The 18,573-nt window shown below is 31.0% G+C and overlaps 2 protein-coding genes across 19 annotated transcripts in view; both read right to left on the bottom strand.

The window, feature by feature from the left end:
* msn (serine/threonine-protein kinase msn) overlaps positions 1-9,192 on the bottom strand; it is a 42,765-nt gene extending 33,573 nt beyond the window's left edge. For 6 of the 18 annotated variants that reach the window (XM_074115412.1, XM_074115418.1, XM_074115420.1 and 3 more), the window contains exons 1-6: positions 8,895-9,187; positions 8,317-8,382; positions 6,157-6,213; positions 5,649-5,693; positions 4,848-5,130; positions 4,493-4,642 (exon numbers count right to left, since the gene is read on the bottom strand). In XM_074115412.1, the coding sequence (XP_073971513.1) occupies positions 4,493-4,642; positions 4,848-5,130; positions 5,649-5,693; positions 6,157-6,213; positions 8,317-8,382; positions 8,895-8,960 (667 nt within the window). In that variant the 5' untranslated portion in view covers positions 8,961-9,187. Of the gene's footprint in view, positions 1-4,492; positions 4,643-4,847; positions 5,131-5,648; positions 5,694-6,156; positions 6,214-8,316; positions 8,383-8,894 lie in introns of all 18 variants that reach the window. The other 12 variants (XM_074115404.1, XM_074115411.1, XM_074115408.1 and 9 more) reach the window with 5 other exon arrangements.
* A 1,913-nt stretch (positions 9,193-11,105) lies between these two features.
* RpS8 (ribosomal protein S8) lies at positions 11,106-17,588 on the bottom strand. Its single transcript, XM_074115475.1, has 6 exons — positions 17,493-17,588; positions 17,042-17,148; positions 16,697-16,796; positions 12,492-12,667; positions 11,341-11,470; positions 11,106-11,252 (listed from the first exon to the last, which is right to left on the bottom strand). The coding sequence occupies exons 1-6, from the start codon at positions 17,494-17,496 to the stop codon at positions 11,143-11,145; spliced, it is 627 nt and encodes a 208-aa protein (XP_073971576.1). The 5' UTR covers positions 17,497-17,588; the 3' UTR covers positions 11,106-11,142.
* Positions 17,589-18,573: the final 985 nt, after the last annotated feature.

Raw genomic sequence — 18,573 nt, 5'->3', positions numbered from 1 at the left:
CTTCCCGATGAACTATCTTTATTTTATTTAACAGAATAGCAAACTGATTCTTCCACAATGAAACATTATTATAGGAGAAACAGAAATTAAGATTGTACTTTTCAGCCAGTTTTATCCAGCTGTCAAACCAAAAGGTTTTGTGTTTAACGATTTCTAGTGCAACTACTCTAGGGAGTCTATATGCCGGTAATTCAAGGATTTTCAAAATGTATCTGAAATGGAGCCCTAAAGTAAACGTAAATAACAAATCAACACCAGTTTCAAGATACAGCATGAAGTTTGGAGTAATTGAAGGCAGGGAATATAATTTCTTAATAAAAAAACGCAATAATTTCTCCAATACATCATACTGCTCATACCCCCAAACCTGAGCAGCATAACAAGCGATAGATCTGAAGACAGTATTAAAAAGTTGGAACTTATGGGACAAGGGAACCATGCACTGAGCAACAAGGACTGACCAGACAGTATTAAGGGCCATTTTAGCCATAAAGACTCTCTCCTTAATGTACGTTTGGAAGGAAAGGCGAGGTGTCAGAGTAACCCCCAAATATTTATATGAATTGACCACATCTATCAGCATATCCCCATATCTCCAACTTTCCCTCGACGAAAGCCTACCTCCTCTTCTAAAAACAACAATCTTGGACTTCGCCAGATTCACCTCCAAACCCCACTGTTCACAGTATTTTTTAAGGATATTAATATTGTTCTGAAGTTGGAATGGATTCTCGCTCAGGAGCACAATATCGTCAGCGTACATAAGTACTTTGACAGTAGTATTAGAAATTCGTATTCCACATTCCAAACAACCAGGCAAGTCGTCAAGAAAAAGAGAAAACAATAAGGGGCTCAACAGGCAACCCTGCCTGACACCACTAGATACCCGAAAAAACTCCGAGACCCCATTATTCCCCCTAACAGCAGACACCGTTACAGCGTACAAGGATTTCAGAATAGCAAGCATTTTTGAGGACACGCCTAAATTATACAACTTCAAAAATAATGCCCTACGATTAACACGGTCAAAAGCAGCTGAAAAATCAACAAAAAAGCTATACACCTTTTGACCTCGTTTTAAAAATTTTAATTTAACAATACTAGTAAGAACAAGCAAATTGTCAAGAGTGGAGTAACCACGCCGAAAGCCCGACTGATATTCACTCAAAAGATCATTTTCAACTATAAAACTATCTAGGCGCCTCAAAAGTAAACCAGTAAAAATTTTAGCAACCACATCTATACAGGAAATGCCTCTATAATTAGACACCTCATTAATTTCACCGCGTTTAAATAAAGGAAACACAATAGATCTGCTAAATGAAGACGGGGTTATACCAGTTTCATAAATATAATTAAAAAAAGACAATAGTCTCTCAAAAAATACATCCGGGGCATTTTTATAGAATTCCGAGGCAATTCGATCAAAACCGGGAGCTTTTCTGTTTCTTAAATTCGCTACCACTGTCTTTAAGTCGCCCAGTGTAAAAAGAGAATCAATAAAAGAATTAGTAATAAAAGGCTCAGCATAATGAACCAGTACATCTGAAACAGGATTAAGAAGATTATCAAAGTGAGAGACCCAGTCGGACATTAAAATATTATTACCACATACAAATTGTTTTTTTTTAAATTGGTTAAAAATTTGCCACAGTTCCTTAGAATCCCGCACTGATCTACAAGAATCTACAAGGGAATTGTAATACACTTTCCTTTTGTTTAAGCAAACTGATTTAAACACCATATTACTCTCCAGATAAGCACTCTTTACAAATGACGAACCAGTAGCACGAAAGAGTCTCAGCAAATTAAAAGACCTATTTCTAGCCCGAAGGCAGGCCCCATCAAACCAGGGTTTTTTTTTTATTATTCTAACGAAACTGGAAGTTATAGAAGTGGGACAGGAACTTTTAATTGCATTCGTAAGAGTGTCTAGCCAATCTTGAACCCCAGAAGGAAAAGTACAAACACTACTTAGAAGAGAATCCAAATTTGATTTATATTTATCCACCATATCCTCAGACCAAAATAACTGAGGCATTAAAGGCAAAACTAACACTTCTGAGGAGGGAGCAAACTTTAATGTGATACAGAGAGGCAGGTGATCAGAATAATTAACAGGTAAAACACAGAAATCATCTATAACAGACAAACAGTCTAAAGAAATAGAGCAGATGTCATTAACAGAGCAGCCATTATTACTTAAATAAGTAAATTCGCCCATACTATCCCCCGGAAATCTACCATTTAAAATAATTAAATTATAGTTTTCACAAAGCTCAAGAAAATCAGTACCTCTTTTATCTAGAACCCCATCCTTAGAATTCCTAGAGAGTTTACACTTACAGTTATCAATAAACACATCCTCGGGAAGAGACTGCATACTTGCTATCCTAACATTACAATCACCCACCAACATATAATCATAAGAATTATGCTCACCTAAAAACCGAACCACTTTAGAAAAACAATCATTCCAAGAGTTACAGTTAATATAAAGTGGATAAATAAAAAATGCATTATTAGAAATATTCACAGAAATTAAATCAGTACCATCAATTCTTACAAAATTAAATAAATTTTTTGGGAGAGATGACCTAATCCCATAAAGCTCACCTCCACTGGCTCTACCATAAATAGAAGATCTCTTTGCTGGCACAAAGTGTAAATAATAATCACCAAAATAATCACTACAACCAGCATCATCAATCAAAAAGGTTTCAAACAGAAGGAAAATTTCAAACTCGTGTACAAAATTTAAAAAAAAAAGGATCTCTAAATTTAGCTTTTAAACCCGCTACATTATATGAAAGAACACGTAAATTATTCACATTAAATTCACTACACTTATTTATCTTATTGATGTGATTCCGACTGACGACAAAATCTCATGAAGCTGCAGGCAGTGAAGATGAGCCAGAACGAAAAACAGCCTGACGTTCACTAGACGAATCCATCCGATCTGCACTTACATTCGCCATCTCCTTCACTTTATTATCCAGTTCGCACCAAATGTATTTCTTCCCTTCAACATAAAGAATGTCCCTTCTCAGGACGATTCTCTTGGTTTTATCTTTTTGTAATAACTCCTTTCTGAATTGAAGGAGATGTTTCCTTCTTGCTCTAATGGCAAAAGAATAATCACGGTCAATAAAAAAACCAGATCCTTTTAACTTTTTAGTGTTCTTCAACACTTCCCGGACAGTATTAGCTCTAGTGAATGTAACTTTAAGCAAATGTTTCCCCGAATTACCAATATTTATTTTGTGAACATTTGCAATATCATGAAGCGAGACTGGAACCTTTAAAACATCTTTGCAAAACGTAGATATAAATTCTGAATCTTCCACATCCCTATTATTCAAACCTTTAAAAAGAAGATTGTTTTTTCTACCTTCGTTCTCCATCACCTCCAATCTGTATTCCAAAGTATCGTTTCTCTTTTGTAAATACTCAACAGATGCTCTCAAGAACCTATTTTCATCCTGTAAGGCAGAAAACTGCATTTTCAGCTCATCCAAATCCTTCTTACGAGCAAGTCCCTTAGCATCTATCATGGCGCTAAATTCGGCCAATAATTTACTCAAGGAGATTTTACCAACATCCAGTTCACTTTCCATGTTAAAAGGTATTTTACTAACAGAACTTTTTCTTATTTTAATCCTATCTTGACCAAATTCAGGAGAAGATCGCGATCTTTTAATTTGTTCTCTCTTATTCTGATCCGGAGACTCCTTTAATAAATAGTCTTTTAATGACCTTGACATTTATAGTACAACCAGATATGGATATGACGTAAGACAAAGACCCTACGAGCGCACCGCTCTATTTATCTCAAGTTATAAGTATTACGCTAATATATTATTTATTTTATTATACTAAGAACCGTGAACACATAAACGACTTTAGCAATATAGTAGTTAAATTAAAGCAAAATGAAACACTCCAATTAAATTTTCGTAATAAGGGCAAATTAAACTACTTGCTTCATGTGACACAGAACAGTAAGCTGTTCTGTATAACCACACATCCAGTATGAACTGAGATGCTTCCAACTCAGAATTTTGGTTAAACATTTTTTCACTCATATTATATACTTAATAAAACCGATAGCACGCATAATTACGGTCTTGGCACTTTTTTGAAGAATTATACAATACTTCCCAAAGGCATTACTCAGCAAAACCGGGAGGTTACTCAGTTGTAAGTCTTTTGAGAGGCCAATGCAGACATGTTTTGCGTTTGTATATTTGACATATAGCGTTTGTAGATTTGACACAATGCACTTTACAAATTTAGTAATTCTTGACAACTCTAAGAGCTTGAACAGCTGTGAAAGTTCGGCTCTGAAAATTAGGGACTTTAAAGTTTTACCAAGATGCCCATCTGTAGTCTCTTAAATCTAGACAGGACTAAATTGGCGCCATCCATCTTTTTAAAAATTTATCAAAAAACATAAGTTTTAAATTCTACAAAGACTATTTAATTTTACCTAAACTCCATAGATCACTTCTATTATCGTATGTCGCATCAGGATTTTCATCACAAGCAATAACTTCTGGTGCCATCCAATATGGTGTTCCTATAAATGTGTTCCTACGGCCGATAGTACGGTCTAGTTGAGCGCTCACACCAAAGTCAACTGAAAGTAAATCCAAAAAGAATCAATGCTTTATTTAATAAAAAAAAGTTAAGATTGTTCTCTCTTCCTCATTGTACTCGTTTTTGCATTCTTAATTTCTATAATTTCATTCACCTTTTCAGTTTAATTTCAATTATCTTTATTGGAAGGATAATTGTCAATATTTTGTTTTTTTTTTATGGAATGTCAGACATCTAAAACGCACCTAGTTTAACTTCAGCATTATCAGTGAGTAGAACGTTTTGTCCTTTAATATCCCTATGGATGACCTTATTGGAGTGTAGATATGATAAACCACGAAGAATTTCTCTGCAAATATACGCTATCCATTCTTCCTTTAATGATTGGCCTTTGGTTGACTTGACAAGATCAGTGACCGAACCAGCACCACAATATTCCATCACCAGCCATAATTGATCATCCTTGCCAGGTGCACTTTTCTTAATAAATGCACCATAATAGGTGGCTATGTTGCGATGATTTGAATACTGAAAAAAAAGAAACCAAAGAGAAATAGAATAACAGAAATTATGTGCAGTATCGACAAATTAGTTTAAATGTACACCATCTTTCATTCCCCTCATAAAGAAAAGTTTGCAATCGTGTCAATTATTCAAAATTCAAACTTTGAAAGGATAATTCACCCACACTTTTTTCTATTTCAGACATTTGTTCACAAAAAGTAACTCCAGTGAAGGTCAATCTGAACTGCTATAAAATTTTAGAAACCAAAAATGCAAAGTAAAGGATTTCTTCTCCTCATTTCAGTTACTACACCCAAAATTTTAGCAGATTCAAAAATCAAACTGATTATTAGAAGAAACAATACGTATGTAGAAAGTACCTAATGTATCTAAAAATTAAATATGATAATGTTAGTAAACATCTGTCATGAATACAGTCCAACTAAATTTCTTCAAATTCTTTTTTTCTTAACAGAAAAAAAATTATTGAAGGGAAAAAAGAAGTTCAGAAATGTAACACTCATTTCTTTAATTTTCCTCACCTTTTTGAGAACATTGATCTCAAGTTTAATTTCTTCCTCTTCGTCCTGAAACAGTAAATAAATAAAGTAAAATATCTATTCATTAAATAAGTATCTTTAAATGTACAGCACTATAAAAGTGTTATAGTCAAACATATATGAATAGCTAAAAAGTCCGGTTATCGATTAAAATATATAATCTAATTTATTTTTAAACAAATATCCGCGTGATAAGATTACTTCACGCTGCGGAAATAATAAATGAATATTTCACAATAAAAAATCTGCAGTAAATATATTTTTATGATATAAAATGACTATAAAGTAAGGTTTTAACTAAAAATTATTTTCGTAACATAATTAAGAATTCAAAAAAATCTTTGCTTTTGGCAATGAACTTCCTAATCAATAATTGAATAAAAATAAAACTTGTATCCAATATCCGAAATAATGGAATAAAAAAACTTTTTACTTTAATTTTTCGTTTGTGTCAAAATTCAGCATGCACCAAATATTTACATTAATTCACCTCTGTAACATCCATGACTTTAATGGCAGCCAATTGGCCGGTTTTGGTGTGGCGCCCCTAAAATAAAAAAACATAAAAAAATCAATTAAAAAGTGATGGAATAAAATCCTAAGTCATAAACATACTCATCAAATTCACAGGCCCAAAAGAGTAGTCTATGTTTTAAAATTAAAAAAAAAAAATCACTTAGAATCAAATCTATTTTTTTAACATTTCCTACTTCGACTATTTCCTTAATGATTTACTAGAAATATGTAAATGAAATGTGAAAATAAAACAAAGTTTTTCATTATTTTCAATGTTGAAATTTCACCATCAATTGTTGGCATACAATTTACTGACTATCAGTGAGCAACAGTTCTGTTGGTTCTGAGGTTATCCGATCCATAGAAGCTAGTGAGTGATAAAAGTAAAATTTAATAGAAGCAAAAGTTTCAAATATATAACTAAAGCAATGGTTGGTCTTTTCACAACAGTTTCAGAAAGGAAAGCATATTAGTTTTCTTGGTTCAACAGTATAATGAAGAAGGTACAATGCGCTCATGAACTAAATAACTCTCTTATAAATTCAAAAACTGAGTAGTTCATACTTAGCTGTCACGAAAGCTGCCAATATTTTACTGAAACTGAGAAGTAGATTCTAAGGTTTTCTGCCCTCATATAGAGTGGAGTGGAGTCTTGGACCGAATGAATATTGTAACTTCGAATAACTTATAAAGCTTACTCCTCTAGATAACAACCGTTTCATCCAGAACTCAAGGAATAGAATTTTAAAGAATCCTTTAGTGAAACCGAATCCTCATAGCCCAGCTTCTTGAAATGCAGAAATGTTTAGTGTTATATTCAAGGACCATGCACTGAAAACTCTTCGAACAATCAAACAATAAGTACCAAATCAACTTCATCATCTTGCACAAACATAGCATTAAGATACAGAAAAAAATTTAACGGATTCAAAACAGAGTTTTTTTTTTCTCTTGCGGACCTGGCACTCGCAGATCATAACATTGTGCCGGTCTCTCTATATTGTTCTAACTGAAAAAATTAAAGAAGACATTAGTCACAGCCACAGAGAAAAATTTCAGGTATCCGACCTCCGAACAGTATTTGCTGTTAGAGTTGAGATTGTCCATTCTTCTGCAACAGGCTTCTAAGACAGGAAGTTGGACTGAAACCCAGGTTCACGGGTAGGAATTTATGAGATAAAACTGTGTTCATTTCATTCATTTTTAAAAATGTACTATTTTTTACCCCTTTAAGTACATTTAGTAACGTTAAAAAAAAAACGCAACTAAATTAACTTAAAAATGGCATTTTTAGTTTTAATCTAATCGATCAAAAACTATACTTCTTCGAGTTTGATCAAACAAAAATTAAAAAATATTTGTAAATTTTCTTTCATTTAGCATTTAAGAAACTGTTCTTAAAATCAAAAAACAAAGAGCTGAGAATTCTTTTGAATGAGGAAATTTAAAAAGAAGTTTCAACAAGGAAGTCCCGTTCCTCAAATCTGGATAAGATCCATTAGTCTTAATTTACAATTTAAAATGCCGTTCGAATACAAATTAAGAAGTGCTCAATTTAAAATTAAAAGAAACCACCTAATTTGTAATGGTACTCATGGAGAATAGAAATTTAATCTTACTTAAGATTAGAATCTAACCAAGGAGTTCCAACTCTTTGAATAAACGAGATAATAAATATCAAATAAATCACTGAAGTAAAGTTACTCATTTCAAGTTCTCTTTAAAAATAAATTACTCTTAAAAAAATAATTTATGATTGTTACTGTTTTCGCAAACTAAAGTATTATTCAAGTGATCTTGTGTTAAATTGATTGGTTTGATTAAATTCGAATTGCCACAATTCTCTTAGAAATCAGACTACAGATGTTTACTGTTACATAACTTTCTTAAAAACAGAAAAAAACAATAAACTTGCATACAGAAAATTTTAAAGTTTCAAGTTTTTAAGTTTTTTTTAAGAAATAAAAGATAAGGAATCTTAAAGCAATGTTCAAAACTTTGAAGAGTTGATAATTGCTACAACATAAAACAAAAAATTCTTGCGAAACATTAATTTCCCATTTAAAAATAAAAAATTAGTTGCAAAATGAGAACACAAACAATTCTACTTAGTAGGAGGCCGTCAATTTCTTACCTTGTAAACTTGCCCGTAAGTGCCATTTCCTACAACTTCTATTAACTCGAAAATTCCTGCTGGATCCTAGAAGGAAAATGAAAAAAAATAACATCAAATTTATTTTAATGTTAATTATACCTATATTTGTTCATAGAAATCGTGTTAATTCATAAAACATCAAAACGACAAAATCAAATTAAATGTTCAATTAGCACAGTAAAATAAAGCGTAGGATAAGTTCTTACATCAGGAGAGAATTAAATTAATTTCTACAGCAAATGAATTTTACAGTATCTTTTTTCTCATGATTGGTGACTCACATTTCAACCATTCAGTCATGTTTTGTAATTTGATAAAATTCTTGCAAAATCATCTAATGTATTTGATTTTTTCATTTCTAAAGGAATAGAAATTAATGCCAGAAATAAATAGAATACTTTGAATTAAATGAAATTCTAATATAAACAACTTAAACTGAAGTGCAAGTAAAGTCACATTTCTCATTCATCATTGTCTGGATCTCCTATTACAGATATCTTACGTATTTTACATAAATAATCAATTTATATGAATTTCTGTCCTTTAATTTTACTTACTTTTAAAGCAGTTAAGTCGATATCATCTAATGAACAATTTACTGTAGGGGCTAAATTATGCGCCATCTTGAAATTCCTCGCAACAAAGCAAAGTAGATCACTTATAAGACTTGTAAAATTGAAACTTTTAAAATAATAATATTGACAAGAAGTCAGGGATTAATAATAAACCCTAAACTTTCCTGCTATCTATTCATCATGAACATATTTCTAAAGGCTTCAGCACAAAACAATGGTACTCCATACTACCACAGTCCACACCTACTTATCAACTACTTCATGACGTCACGTATGCCGACCGTCAATTTCATTAGGTTCCTGAACTTATTCATTTCATGAAAAATCTAATCATTTCTCATCTAGATAACTCTCTTTACAGCCAACTGTTTGGTAGCAGTTTTTTAAAATGTCTGTTTTGCTGTTATATACTGTCGAAATTATATTTTAAATTAATATTTAAGTTTGATCATTTGTAAAAGTATAAAAATATGTATTGAAAAAAGAATAAATTCCCGCAACTGGTTGCTACGTTTAAAAAAATTGTTTTTATCCTTCTGATTTATGAATACTAAAAGTTTGGGGTCAGTATAATAAATGAAAATAAGTTATCTACTTTACTTTCGTTCTGGTCCCTTTCCTTATTAGAAAAAGGTTACGCTCAGAATTTTTTTTTGTACTTTTTTTTTAATTGATGGGAGTTGCCCGAAGTATAATCCATAAAAAATTATTTATTCATAAACATTTCCACGATGTTCATACCACATTCTTAGAAATAGATAATTTTAAAATGATTGATTTCTTTGCCTCCGACACGGTTCTGATCATCCCTTAGGAAGTATGGCTTTACAAGTTTGCTTTCAAACTTCTATCTTTATAAATTGAACTTTTGCTCATGAAACCTAACTTTGTTCACACTTCTAGTTTGAATTAGCTATCACTAACTGCAAAACTTCCATACAATATTATACTAGAAGTAAAATTAGCAGGAGGCGCTAATAACCATGGCAGTCGATGCGCCTTACAAAAAAAAGAAACAAGATAGTGCTCGACACATAATAAAACTATTGTTGAACAAGTTCGAAGCTGATCTGAAAGAATACATATATCCTAAGCAAATCAATGGACTTCCCAGCACTGCTGATTCAACGTTGTGGCCACCACACACTTAATTCCTTCAGATTATGAAAACCATGAATTACCTACAGCGGGTAACATGGCTTACTTACCACTATTTAATTTCATCATACTTCTAATTCACTAAAACTATTCCCCACTGTTAAGTATCGAACAAATTTATCAACGGACTAGTTTTAAATTAAGTAGCTGGTTGTATCGTTTCATTAAAGTTCCCTTTAATCCACTGAAATTTGCTTCTTAGATAAAGCTGTATTCGTCCTGTATGTAACCTTGCTTTTCCTTTCAATCAAATCACATAACTACATACTTATCATTAACATTCGTGTTTGGCCCAAAAACTGATTCTGAAAGTTGGTTGTAATGATTTTAGAAAACACCTGTTTCCAAATTTTCCAATTGAAATTTTTCATTGATGAAAAATAATAAAAACACCGCCACACGTGAGAACTTCAGAATTACTAAAATTGAATAATTAACAACGAACCTAATTCGAATGCATTCTCCACATTAATTAAAATTTGATGTCTGATTTTTAAAAGTTGTAAAAATAATGCAATAATATTATTAACTGAATACAAAATGTAACTTTTTTTATGTTAATTTTTAAAGTACTGCTATGATCAATTTACCATTAAAAAAAATATATACACATATAGTTCCCAGGAATGCTTTTTGCCCTTTAATAATGAAAAATAAAGTACAAATAAAGACGTGCAAATCAAAATAAAAGCATCTGAAATAAATGATCGCCTTCATTACAAAAGTATTTCAGCTAGGCGAATACATAAATATTCGCAAGGTGATATTGTTACATTTAAATTTCTGGATGGCACGTTTTCCTTCTGTTGATTGTTCATTCGGCTCGCGTCCAAAAAAAGTATGAAAACAGTATCTCTATTTGTTTCTCAGAATACGAACAGTACCAAACAGCTACTGAAGATTAAAAAAAGGATAGGAAGGAATAGGATCAAGATTAAAGTTGAAAATGTCCTACGTTAGAATGTGTATCTTAACCAGTTAAATACTTTTATGAACATTATTTAAGGCTTTTTTTAACAAAACAAAAAAAAACACTCTTAATCGTAAAATTTTATTACGACATTGATAAAAATTACTTCCCCTTCTTCGCTTTTATCTTCCTTAGGTAAAACTCTAGTTCCTTACCCTCCAATATATAACCATCAGCTCTTCCACATTGTCCTGGTCTACTAGCGATACAAGCTGTAAAGAAAGGAAAATTAAGCAATTAATTTTTACAATATAAAAGTAAACTTATATATATATATATATATAAAAGACGATGTCTTACCAAGAACTCTACCAGTCTGGAATTGTTCTTCCAAAGCAGATTCTACTTTAGCTAATCTTTGTCTTGCTTTATATTTACTTTCAACTTTTTTTGATCGTTTTTTATACAGAACAGCTTCCTCTGCTTCAGTCTAAAAGTTGTAAATAAATTAATAAAACTGAAATTGAATTAAATTGTTTTCAAATTAAAATCTTTAGGTAACCTTGAACCACTCAAAATGCTGTCAGAGTAAATTCTGTTTCATAAGAAAAATGTCGATAAAAAATCAACAATATTCTTCAAATGACACGCATGTTGTCATCATCCAGCATTTTAGAAAGCATCATTTTAAATAAAAGCATTCTATCCAAATGAAGAAGAAAATACCTTGAATTTTCCCAGTTTCTTACTGCCTTATAATATAAAATAGAATTCCAATAACCAAAGTATACAGAGAACATTATTACTGGGTATTTGTTGAGTATAGATATTAGCAGTCATCAATCTGTTTTTCCTCCGAGTAGATCATGTCCAGACTTTGTAGAACGTAGGTTCTCTTAAAATATATTATGTTGCCCTCTCCTTAAACCCGAGAACTTCCATAACTTCACCGGCACATTGGGGTTAGTATTAAGAAAGCTTGATATGTCTAGCAATTAGAAAGTAATGCAGCCCATATCCACATCATTCCACAATAGAACCAACCAAGAACAAGTTTTATTCATTGTTGCAGTGTTAATTATTTCAATATTTTTTAAGTGTTAAATATTGAATACAGTAGGAAAGTTTTAAGTGACCTTTATAATTAAACAATAAATTTGTATCTTCAACAACAGGAAGACAATAGGAGGGAAAGACCAACGCTTAACATATTCGATCTATATAAATAAATCCATAACAGAATTTCTTGTTTAAATAAATAATTGGTACTATTTAGAGAATTTCACTAGCAACGAAACAGAAAAAAACTAGAAAAAGCTCTCAGTGTAACTATGACTAAACATCACAAACCATAAAACCATTTTAATTATGATCTTCAAAATGGTAAACGATTGATTTCATCACAAAGCTTTTTTTTTGTACATACATATGCACATATTGACCTTTTTTAAATAATAAAGCCCTTAAAAAAAAAAATACAAATTAAATTAAAAGAAGGTAACTTTATTTACCAATTTAGCGTTCTTTTTTCTTCCGAGTGGAAGTGCATAATGTGCTTCATACCACTGCCTAAATGGAGTTGCATCAATCACAACTATAGCATTCTTTACCAGAGTTTTTGTACGAACCAATTCATTGTTTGAAGCATTGTAGACAACATCAATCAAACGTGTTTTCCTTGTGCAACCTATAAATTTAAGAAAATACTTTTCAAACGTTCATTTTGAATTGACTACTAGAATAACTATAATTCTATTCAATTAAAGCTCTCAGTGTAACTATGACAATAAATCAAAGATCACATAGTTAGCCAACTCAATATGATCTCATGTTTGTTAAACGAATTTCATCATCTGAGCTTATAAAACGTTGGCAAATTAAAAAAAAAAAAAAAAGGAAACAAAAAATGCCAGTGTAATTTTGGTTTTATATGAACATTTCGTCAGAACAATGATAAATATTCTTCAAAGGCATAATGTCATTATTCAGCACTTGGAATCGCACAATCACCTTAGATGCAATTAATTCATTTTCTTTTTTCATCTATTTCTTTTCAGAGAAAGGGTTCTAAGAACAACTATACAAACAGATATCACTGGCCATTTAAACAGATCAAAACGATTTATTGTTTTTTTTTTTAATGATTTCAATGATTATAAAAAATTATAATCAAAGAACATTCAATAAAATTAGCCGAATAAATAAATGGAAAGTTTGTGTTATCCCTTACTTTTCACCTGCTTTATTTATAATAATTTTTTTAACCTACAAGAACAGGATAGTTAATGATGCTTTACATCAGAAATGAATAATTTGTTTTCATGAAACAATATCAAAGAGATTCCCTCTAATCTCATCATTGTAAAGCATTAATCAATAACTTCATTAGATGTTCTTAGAACATTAGAACTATCTTAACTTTATTATACAAGATCAGATTTTGTTTAGTTAAAATGAATGCTTGAGACAAGGTTGGAATGATGAGCTGACCACAACTCAGTTTAAGATATTATTTCAAGCTCTAAATTTACAACATAAAACAGTTGATCTCCACATTAAGGCGATGGAGACTAGTAAGCACTAACAAAAATCCATCGTGATAAATTGCTGGCAACATAATTTTATTGGTATGCATAAAATGTGAAACATTGATATAAGAAAGTGTTTTGAGATATAGATAAAGTTGAACATTCAGATTTAAAGAATCATTGTACACAAACATCTTACGAAGACGTGAGGTGTGACCATTTGAAGAAATAGATTCAAAAGAGAAGGGCGATGGATTGACAGCGTGATGGATGATAGAGAATAAAATTATAAATAAAAAGATAGGTTAAGATCAAGGTAGGATAGTAGGACGAATAAGTGGGAACTTGAAAAGCATTTAAAAATCAAACAAGCTAAAAAATTATTAATATTCGAGGGACACTTGTACACTTTATTAAACATTATTATTAAAATTAAAAGAAAAATCTTGATGTACCCCCACACGAGACAAAAAAGAAGTAAATGCTGTCAGTGTTTGTTTGGTTTCACAAGAAACATGTCGATAAAACATCAACAATATTCTTCAAATGACACGCATGGTGTCATCATTCAGCACTTTGGAAGGCTTAACGTTTAAAATAACAGTTAACTTATCGCTTCTATTATTTTCAATTTAACTACAACGGTCATAGGTCATACAATTTTTTAATGCACTGATCATAAAAATAATCAATCAATGCACAATTGTTTTAAAAATAAAAAACTAAGCTCGGACAAATTGATTTCCTTCTGCACATGTACATCGGCAATGCTGTACAGTAAGCAGTATGCTTTACATCAGTTCTAAGAATAAGTTCTTTTCAACTTACGATTCAAAGAGATTCCCTCAACTCTCATCATTGTAAAGCATTAATTCATTTAACATTTTCAAAGAAAAATATAAGAGCTATACTGGGCGTAATAATAATATATATATGGTTACAAATTCCTCTAACACTTATTTATTTCAACTTACCTTGAGTCCATCTTCAACAATATACACTTGCAATGTGCTTAAGTATAAAAACATTGCTGCTTTATTATAGCGTGTTGTAATTTTTTAATGTATTTAAAGAAGACAAAAATTAGTATTGATCTCAATTTTTAATCGATCAGTCAGCAAAATAAGTTCAAATGCAAACTGCCTCGACAATGATACATGAAATAAGACGAGAAGATCAAGCAAATGTAAATGTTCATATTTTATTTCTATTTTTTTTTTTTTTAAATTAAAAAGGTTAAAACATAAAAATATTTGAATATATAGGGAATCAATGAAGAACAAAAAAGGTTTCAGTTTCACTGCAGTGTAAACTAAAAGAGAAACAAAAATGGAATAAATTAAATCGCCACTTAAAACAATTTTCTAACCGGTACAGAACTATATTATTTACCACCTTTAATAGGTCTGGAAAAATAAAAAAATTATTTCCACTTTCAAGAATCAAATGATTATGTAAACTGACTTCCCAAGTTTTATCATCAGAAATTAATGATTTTTTTTATAAATAATTTCAAGGAGGTTTTCTGTCTTTTTACCACCATCGGTTAGTGTTAAAAATTTTAAACTGCCTTAAAAAAAAAAAAAAAAAGGTATTGCGGTAGACGAGATTCTAAAATAAAGTAGGAAACAAAAGAATCTACGTAACAATAGCACCTCTCTCACGCACAATATTGTGTAAACTGAAAGTACATTTGTGAGTTCTCAGTACGCTGTGGGAAAATTATGTCATCCTTTTGAATCAGATGGAAAAATCATCATTAAACTCACAAGATGTAATTTTCTTTCTCAAGAAACAAAATCTGAAGCAGATTTGACTTACAAAAAAAAAAATTTAATGAACTTCTACTGCATAGCATTAAATGTCATAGCCTTTATGACGAGAATCGCTGAATACGACCACAGACTTAAAGTACGGAAAAAAGATATACTGAAGTATGCTTGGAAATATAATACAAAATAACTACCTAAATCAGTAGTGAAATGTTTTAATTAACCTAAACGCTGTAAACTAGATTCACTCTATCACTTTTTGTACTTACACTCTGTGTAAATTGTGCAAGTTGAGGACATCAGTGTTGTGTCATTAGTTGGGTGGGGCAACCTTAGCAAACACGTCAAGATCCCTAAGAAAGGGACCATCCAATCTTCCCCACATGATGTAAGTACAATATAACGTTCAGGTGCATGAGAAGGGGATTTAGAACCCTAAATCCATCCTATGCGTACAATAAATATCGCACACAGCAAACATAAACTGAGACACAAACTGTTAGATATATTGGAGGAACTAATGGGATGAATTTCATTGGCCTTTCTAAGAAGCTCTCAGTGTAACTATGACAACCATCATAGATAATAATAAAGTAGCTTTTTTTTTATTACCTCAATTAGTAATTAGTTTCATCACTAAGCTTCCACATTTTACGTTAGTTAAGAAACCGAAATTGCTGATACTACTCTATGTATTTAATACTACTCGACGAATTCCTTTAATCTTTGTAAACATGGTTAACAGGATTCATATTTATATTGACTTGATTTTGACTAGTACTTTTGCAAACAACATATCAGTTTATTCAGTAATGGAATGAGTTTCTGAAAAGATGTGACGGTTTTCATTATAAAGTAAATACATAAAAATAAAGTATAAAATGAGAAAAGCACTCTGGGTATTTTTTATTCGTCCGTTGTAGAGAGAAGATACTACACAATATAAAACCCTTCCTTTTCTAAACAGCAAATTTTAAACCATAAATTTGAGTTGGACAAGAACTGTTTAATGAATTCTACTTTTCTGTCGTTTTCTTTGACTGGAAATTAAAAACTTGTTTATATATTTACTGTAAATATTATAACCTCTAAGTAAATATTTTAAGAAGTTTCTGAATCTAGTTTACACTGCAAATTCTTAACTGTTCAGAAAATGGAAATAATGCCTTTAACGAGTTTTCAGACCACTGTGGACAATTTTCTTTAAGAATTTAAGAAAAACCAAACTTGCTTTCATATGGAAATAAGAGAAATGTTAAAGGAAGCAAAGAAAGAGGTTCAATAATAAATAAATAAGCAGGTATTAAAAAATGCTGATAGCACAATTTAAGAAAAATGACGGAGTAAAAGCTAACTCTTAATATATACACTTAATATATAATAATATAATACAATCTTAACAAAATATAAGCTTACATTCAGATCCCCAAGAGAAATTGCCGTGATCCAGTCTGAGAGCACGATATTTTGCATTGCCTCCACGAGTCCTTACTGTGTGTACCCTCTTCGCTCCTATCTGAAACAAATGAATATTTTATTACCTCACGTAGTTCTTAATTTGTACGTATTTAGTGATTTAATTGCTCATAACATCCGATTTATTGAAATAATGAAGCAAAATCCAAAAAATATAATTGCTTTAATAACTTAAAACAAATTTAGTAAGAGAATGAATGGCCACGATGGACGTGGTTATAGTGCAGTGCACTTCGTTGTGTACATATGTCTTAGAAAGTTACAAAAAAAAAAAAGATAGCCTACCTTTGTATTTGCAGCAGGTCTTCCAAGCTCATGCTTCCTCTTCTTCCGAATTGGTTTCCTCTTTCCTCCAGTTTTCCTCCTCTTATGCCAATGATCACGAGAAATACCTACGAAGATAACAAACCATTGAACATAACCTAAATCTATCCGCACTAGAACTAAGTCACGTTGGATACTAGGCAAATTCAAAATACCAAATGGATATTATTAATTCTTTCAGTATATAAAATTTCTCGACATCTATTTCAGTGTAGGTAAGGTTTAATTAATAAACATCATTAAGAATTCATTGACTCATGTCGGCTAATTGTTAATGGAATTCCAAAGGGTACAATTTAACTTTTAAGAAATTACTACATTTAAAATAAATATAAAGGAATTGTTCAATGCATTTAATAATATTGCAATCATAGTTAGATGTTTAAAGATATTAAAAGCACAACTTACATACCCATGATTGAAACGCTTCAGGTAAAAGGAAACTAACTCACATTGTCCTATGAGTTCTTGATTTCATTCGCGCTCATCATCTGTTTCTGGGAAGTGGAATGAACTTTAATTTATAATAATTGAATCATTAAAACAGTTATTGTTGTAATCAATCGTTTTAGTATATTATATAAAATTAAACATAATTGTTTATTAATTGAATAAGAATTTTAAATATTAAATTTTTAAAACCGTGCCATTTTTTACCGCCATTTTCAAATTTGGAAAAACCATTTCATGTTAACAGTGAGGATAAACTTTATTTTTACAATAAATAAATTTTGAGTGCAGAAATTAAAGTAGTTTATGTGTTTTAATTAAGTTAAATAGCTGTATGCATATTTCTTACATTTTTAGAGGTAATTTTGTTTTATTCACTTATATTTTGGTACTTATTTTACAGCGAAAATAAAATACCTATATGTTTTCTTTTACATAATAACTTCTCTAAAGATCAAAACTAAATTGGTTTAAATTTTAATTTTATTCTTCGGCTTTTATTTTTTTAATAATATTATTTCAGTTATCAGAAAATTATATGGAAAAATTAGGAAACATTGTGAACGATCCTATTCGTTTTTTCGGGAGCTTGCTCAGCGTTGATTCTGAACCATTATTAAACATGAGGAGCAATAATTTTAGGTATCGGAATCTAACGGGCATTATAAGAAGGTTAAAGTAATTGCTTATTTTTCAGGGGGGGCTTAATTAGGAGAAAGCAAGCAATTAGGAGAAAATAAGAATAACGAGCTAAACGTTAGTCAATCAGAAATGACATCAAACGCTTTTGGCTTTTCTTTAGATATTATAAAAAAAAGTCCGTACCTCTAGTACTATCCGGGCTAAGCTGTTAACATACAGGGAAGTGACAGTAGGTAATGCCGTGGACATGGCAATCCCAGCAGCGAGTTTCGTAAGATATAGCTCCGGTCTCAGGAGAAAAGTTAAGTGAGGCATATACCACGAAAGCTTGTTGAGGCAATACAAAATAAAGGGCTTGAGATGTTGGCAAGTTGGCACATTTAATCCGCATATGTAGAAAT

Source organism: Rhodnius prolixus, unplaced genomic scaffold (assembly GCF_049639745.1).
Source record: "Rhodnius prolixus isolate KJV_2025 unplaced genomic scaffold, Rpr scaffold_13, whole genome shotgun sequence".
NCBI classification, from domain to species: Eukaryota; Metazoa; Arthropoda; class Insecta; order Hemiptera; family Reduviidae; genus Rhodnius; species Rhodnius prolixus.
The sequence above is the reverse complement of the archived record's forward strand: the minus strand, read 5'-3'. Positions and strand labels throughout refer to the sequence as shown.

Bases quoted from the DNA above. Each gene is read 5' to 3' on its own strand.
- RpS8 (XM_074115475.1), bottom strand. The intron at 16,797-17,041 runs GTAGGCTATCTT...CATTTGTTTCAG, and splicing joins GACCTGCTGCAAATACAAAG to ATAGGAGCGAAGAGGGTACA. The intron at 11,253-11,340 runs GTAAGACATCGT...CTTTCTTTACAG, and splicing joins CCAGACTGGTAGAGTTCTTG to CTTGTATCGCTAGTAGACCA.